Here is a 5,694-nt window from a genome sequence, read left to right as displayed (position 1 = left end):
TCCATGAATATCAAAACAATGATAAACTTACTTACAAAGAAATGAAATTAGTTTTACACTCAAAAACAATTATCTCCATATAATAAAAATATTACACGTTAATTTTAGGGTTAAGTACGGTTTTGGTTCTTAAGGTAGAGGCTGAAAAGTTTTTTCATTTTCGATCTTTTTTTCGCTACAAAATAATCCCAAAGATCTCAGTTTTTTTTTAAATCGTCATTCGAACGAAAATGCCCTTCCCCCTTCTTCCTCAAAATGCAGAATCAGAAGCATGCAGAAGCAGAAGCAGAAGCAGAATGCAGAAGCAAAAAGCAGTGAAACAACAACAACAATGAAACAAAACTAGAAGAACAACACCAACAACAGCAATGAATAATGAAATCAGAACAACAATAAAAGCAAAACCAAAAGCAGAAGCAATCCAGAATCAAACCAAAAACAGAATCAAACCAACAACAATAACTATTTCCTAAAATTCACTAACAGAAAATCAACATCCAACTAAACTAATCCAAAATCAAATCAAAAATAAAAATTAAAAGCAAAATAATAACCTGAATTATGAAATAAAAAACGAAAAACATTCATCTTCTTCTTCAATGAAATCAGAAACAAAAGCATAAGAAATAAAAGTAAAACAGCGTCGTCTTCTTCTTCAATGAAATCAAAAGCGTGGAACAGGTTCTCCGTGGGCTCAAGTTGTCTGCGACGCCCAGCCCAAATTCACTATCGCCGCCGCTGCCATCGTCTGCCTCTTCCTCCTCCCTTTCCGCCAACGTCACATCAGTCTCGGACCAGCTGCCTTCTTCAGATTCCTCATCACCAAAGGCCGTAGATGCCTCGCCGCTGGTGGACAACAGGAGTGTTGTGACAGCTCCTCGTCGGGGGTGAGCTCTGGTTCGAGGAGGTCCGAGACAGGGAAGGAGAGAAGCAGGGAAGAGGGTCGCGGTGGCTCTGGAGTTAGCGCGAAGCGACTGAAACTTTTGGGACTATTTTGTAGTGAAAAAAAGGCCGGAAACGAAATAAATTTTAAACCTCTGCGTTAAGGACCAAAATCATACTTAACCCTTAATTTTATTTATGAATAGATATTCTCAATATTCTGAATTTTGATAAATAAAAAATAATAATTTTTTATTTTTCATACATACAAAATTAATTCGTTTATTCATAAACATATTTACTCTTGTGTCTTAAAATAACAAAGCAGAGAGGAGGTGAATTAAAGTCCCACGCTAACGGAAAGGAATAATAAATCGTCCCATATTAATTCTCACCACTCGTTAGAAATTCTTACTACTGTTTCAATCTGTCATTAAAGTGTCACCAAAAAAAAAATCTGTCATTAAAGTATGTTGGATGCTTTATAGTGAGATAAAAGTTGAGGTTTTGTGAAGACATAAAATTAAACAACATCCACATGAATTTGAGCCTTTTCAGAACCTCACAATCACGTTACAATTATCCACTAATAGATATACAATACTACACCATAAAAAACAAAATAAATTCAACAAAACTAGCATATCCACAAAATCCACAAACCCTGGAACTGATATAAATAAAAATAAATAATATATAACCAAAGTTATTATATAATATAATATACCTGCCTCCAAAGGAAAACACACAAAAAGAAGAAGAATTATCAGCATCATGGCCTTGGAGAACTGTTTAAGATTAAGTACCACAGTAGGAACAGCAAGAATTCAATGTCTTTCTCCATTGTCTTCAAGGAAGAAACTTGTTTTTTCATCTTACAGAGGATTTAACAAGTCCATGCTATATTCAACAGTATCAAATTCAAATCCATCTCTTTACTCAACTGCTGGTACCTCTAGAAAATCCTCTTTTGTTTGCAATGCTCGTGAAAAGGTAAATGAAGGTAATTACCATTCACACAACCCTTTGTTAGCCTTACTTGCTTTCTTGTACGGTTTTTCATGTTTGAATTTTCCTTCACACAATAACAAATTATGACTAGAAGCCATAAGTGCATATAGTTATACCTATTAGTCTCCATATTACTCGTAATTAAGAAGTCTATTTAGTAGAGTGAAAATCCCGAAAAAAAAAATAAAAAATAAAAAAAACCCAAAATAGCCCCTGACAATTATCTCGAAAGACAACGAGGCCCTTGACAAAAAAAATCCCAATCCGGCTCTGACAATTACTTTGAAAAGACAACGAGGCCCCTGTGTCAAAAAAATTCAATGTTGTTTTTTTTGGCACAGGGGCTAATCAGTCCCAAAAAAAAATAACAGGGGCCGGATTGGGTGTTTTTTTTCTTAGGGACTTCATTGTCCTTTCGAGATAATTGTCAGGGACCGGATGGGGTATTCACTCAAAAAAAAAGTAATATTTCATTATCAGAAATTTTAGGGGCAAGCAGTTTTTATTAATTTTGGTCATTATAAATGCTAAATTATCTTCAATAAATAAATTTTATTAATTTATATGTATAAATTTTAAACTAAATAATACTACATGGTCAACAAATATTATCATCTTCGACTAGTAATAATTTGCATCCATATTTATAGACATTTTGCACACAAAAAGTATATAGTTTATAAATTAATAAAATTTATTTGTTAAAGATAATTTAATATTTATGCTGACCAAATGATGATAAAAAATACTAAAAATTGTTGCCTATCCAAGAGTTTCTCTTCTAAAATATGTGAGTGTAAATTGTATTGACTCATATATACAAATTCGAGTAAATATAAGTACAAATTATATATTTTTTTTGTGCAAACATTTGCAAATATGAGTGCAAATTATTACAGACTAAATACTAACCCAAAATGATAATATTTGCGGGTCACGTAGCATTGTTGTTTTGTTATTATTAAATGAATTTGGTTAGTATGTATCCTAAAAGAAATATGTTAATGCTTATTAATTAAAAAAATTCTAAAAAATATTAAATACAAGCTTTTTTTATATATTTATTAAAAAATATATTTAAAATTTTACTAATAATATTAATATGCACGCTAAATCAGATATTTTGAATTGACTTTGACCGTATATAGACTTTGCTAAGGTAAGATGATGCTGACTTGGGCAGCCAAGTGAATGGTAAATGAATTAGTGAATAACATTTTTAGATTATCATTTCATAAAGCTCTAAACCTTGATTAGTAAAAAGTTCAGATTCATTGAGGAATAAGAAACTTGTATCAAGATTTTGTTATGAGCAGTTAGAATAAGAAAGTTGTTTATGATGATGAATTTGGCAGTGCAAGTAGTGACAGACTCAAGCTGGAACAAACTTGTGATAGGAAGTGAAACACCAGTGCTGGTTGAGTTTTGGGCACCATGGTGTGGTCCATGCAGGATGATAGCACCCATCATTGATGAGCTGGCAAAAGAATATGCTGGCAAGATAGCATGCTACAAGATTAACACCGATGACTGTCCCAACATAGCCACACAGTACGGCATCAGAAGCATTCCTACTGTTCTCTTCTTCAAGAATGGAGAGAAGAAAGAGAGCGTCATTGGTGCAGTCCCCAAGTCCACTTTGTCAGCAACACTTGATAAATATGTTGACATTTGATTATACACAAAATCGACTAAATTCAATTTGGTCTTTCAATTCGCAACCTCTTTTATTTTAGTATCACATTCTGTTAGTCAATGACCAATCAACTACTATTACATTTGACATAAAATGTCAACGATACAGTCAAAGTTGACTAATAGTTAGATTAGTCAAATACTAAATTAATGCTTTCAAATTTTCTAAGGGTTAAAATAAAATACACTTGCAATTTGAAATACCATATTGATCATTTACTCGATCACAATAGAATAATGGCATGAAATTGGAGAAATTTTCTTGTTCATTTGTCTACCATTCTTTTTTCTTGTCCTAGACGCTACTCTCTGTATATATATATATAGGTTAAGGGCAGTGTTTCCATATATGGATTGAACACTTTAAATAATATATATATATTCTCTCCACATTTTTGCAAAGGCTACATTGGATAAATCATTAATTCAATATTGTAGATGTTAAACTTCCTTAATCATCATCATCATCAGATAATCATCTTCTGCAGAGGAACTCTGTTCTTCCAACAACCAGATGCATTTTGTAGCCCAAAATTTTGTGACCTTCCTCGTGCTAGGGCGTGAATCAAAGATGAGTCTGGGGAAAAAGCCATCAAGACAAAAATTTAAAATATAAAAAGAAAAAAAAAAGGTTACACTTGAATTCACAAGAAAAACCAGCCCCATCAGCCACACAACCAGCCAACAAATATTTCCATTTCTTATATTATAAAATCATATATTGGCAGAGTGGCCTACGCCCTATCAGGCTATCACTATCCCAATAGCAATTCTGCTGTATTATCGTTCGACGGCCGAAGGCAATCTACCATTGCTTGCACTGGGAAGCAGCTTCGAAGAAAGAACCACAACATCCCACTCACCATCTACAAAGAGGCTCTTTTATGGAGATGGTTTCCAATCAAATTGAAGATTATTAAAACTATTTACTGCTCCTAGACCGCTAAGTAGTTGATTTGACAAATCCTGCTGATGGTTCATGGCTTGATCCCTCGCGATTGAGGCCATTCCTCCTCTTCCATTCATGACAGAATTATTTCCCATAGCAGCTCTCATTCCATTAGGCATACCGGATTGACCGATACCCATTGTGCCGTAACTACCAATCCCAACGCCGGAATTACTGTTCATCGCACCATTGCTTACCATGCCATTGCCACCATTGAGCCCCGTATTGGTATTCACCGGCAGAATACCATTTACGTTCTTCACGTCATTCCCAAGAGAACCAACACCTACCATTCCACCTGTGCCATTCATCTGGGAGGACATCATCATCTCGTGTATTATTTTCTGTACGGAGCTCTGAGCATCACTCGGGTCTGCCTCACCAGAGAGAGGTGATTGCTGATGTTGCAAGGACATGTTACCCGATGAGTTTGTTGCGCCTATGTGATTGGCGGACGTTAAGGTGGTGGGGTGAGATGTTTGTGGGGGAATATTGGACGAAGATGGTGTAGGTGATTGGAAAGGTGATGAGTTAGGCTGGGCCGGTGGAACAGTGCTCGAGGAACCTGGGGATGGAATCTGAACAGAACTGCTTCCATAGGGACTGCCTGAATTGTTCATTGAACTTTGTTGTCTAGAATTCATTGAGTTCTGGTGGAGAAGTCCAACAATGGTGCTTGTGGTGGTCGATGCAGATGCAGAGTTGGCAGTGTTATTTACACTGACCATACCATTGCTGGAAGCGATTTGCATGGCACCAGCTTGCACAGAGTTTTGATCACCATTTGAGTTATGGGCCACCATTTGCTGTTGCTGTTCCGGTTGCTGCTGTAATCTATCTTCATGTTGTTGTCCTTGATTATGAATTCCAGATGATCCACTTGTTCTCCGAGGGAATTTGGCTAAGCTCTCTGGGACGAAAGGAAAAAGAAACGTTACATTATCATATAGCAGCCATCTCAATAAAACAGTTGGGCATAACAAAGTTGCCAACATAACAAATATCATGTTCAAATAAAAACGGTATGATACTTGGGTGTTGGGACACATAACACAGTATAGAACATCTTTGCTCCCTCAAAGAATTTTATTTAACAACCATCAGTCTCAACTCTTGACCTCAAACCCTACAATTACAATTATCAACTTCACGTCTTT

The 5,694-nt window shown here is 35.5% G+C and overlaps 2 protein-coding genes across 4 annotated transcripts in view; one reads left to right on the top strand and one right to left on the bottom strand.

The window, feature by feature from the left end:
- On the top strand, positions 1,569-3,794 carry LOC107605977 (thioredoxin M-type, chloroplastic). Its single transcript, XM_016307939.2, has 2 exons — positions 1,569-1,885; positions 3,249-3,794. The coding sequence occupies exons 1-2, from the start codon at positions 1,657-1,659 to the stop codon at positions 3,566-3,568; spliced, it is 549 nt and encodes a 182-aa protein (XP_016163425.1). The 5' UTR covers positions 1,569-1,656; the 3' UTR covers positions 3,569-3,794.
- The window catches only part of LOC107605976 (transcriptional corepressor SEUSS), a 7,797-nt gene continuing 6,112 nt past the window's right edge, over positions 4,010-5,694 (bottom strand). For all 3 annotated transcript variants that reach the window (XM_016307936.2, XM_016307937.2, XM_016307938.2), the window contains one exon: positions 4,010-5,447. In XM_016307936.2, the coding sequence (XP_016163422.1) occupies positions 4,471-5,447 (977 nt within the window). In that variant the 3' untranslated portion in view covers positions 4,010-4,470. The remainder of the gene's footprint in view (positions 5,448-5,694) is intronic.

The sequence above is a fragment of the Arachis ipaensis genome, chromosome B07 (genome assembly GCF_000816755.2).
Source record: "Arachis ipaensis cultivar K30076 chromosome B07, Araip1.1, whole genome shotgun sequence".
Lineage (NCBI taxonomy): Eukaryota > Viridiplantae > Streptophyta > Magnoliopsida > Fabales > Fabaceae > Arachis > Arachis ipaensis.
Note: the sequence above shows the minus strand (reverse complement) of the source record. Positions and strands in the feature narration are given on the sequence as shown.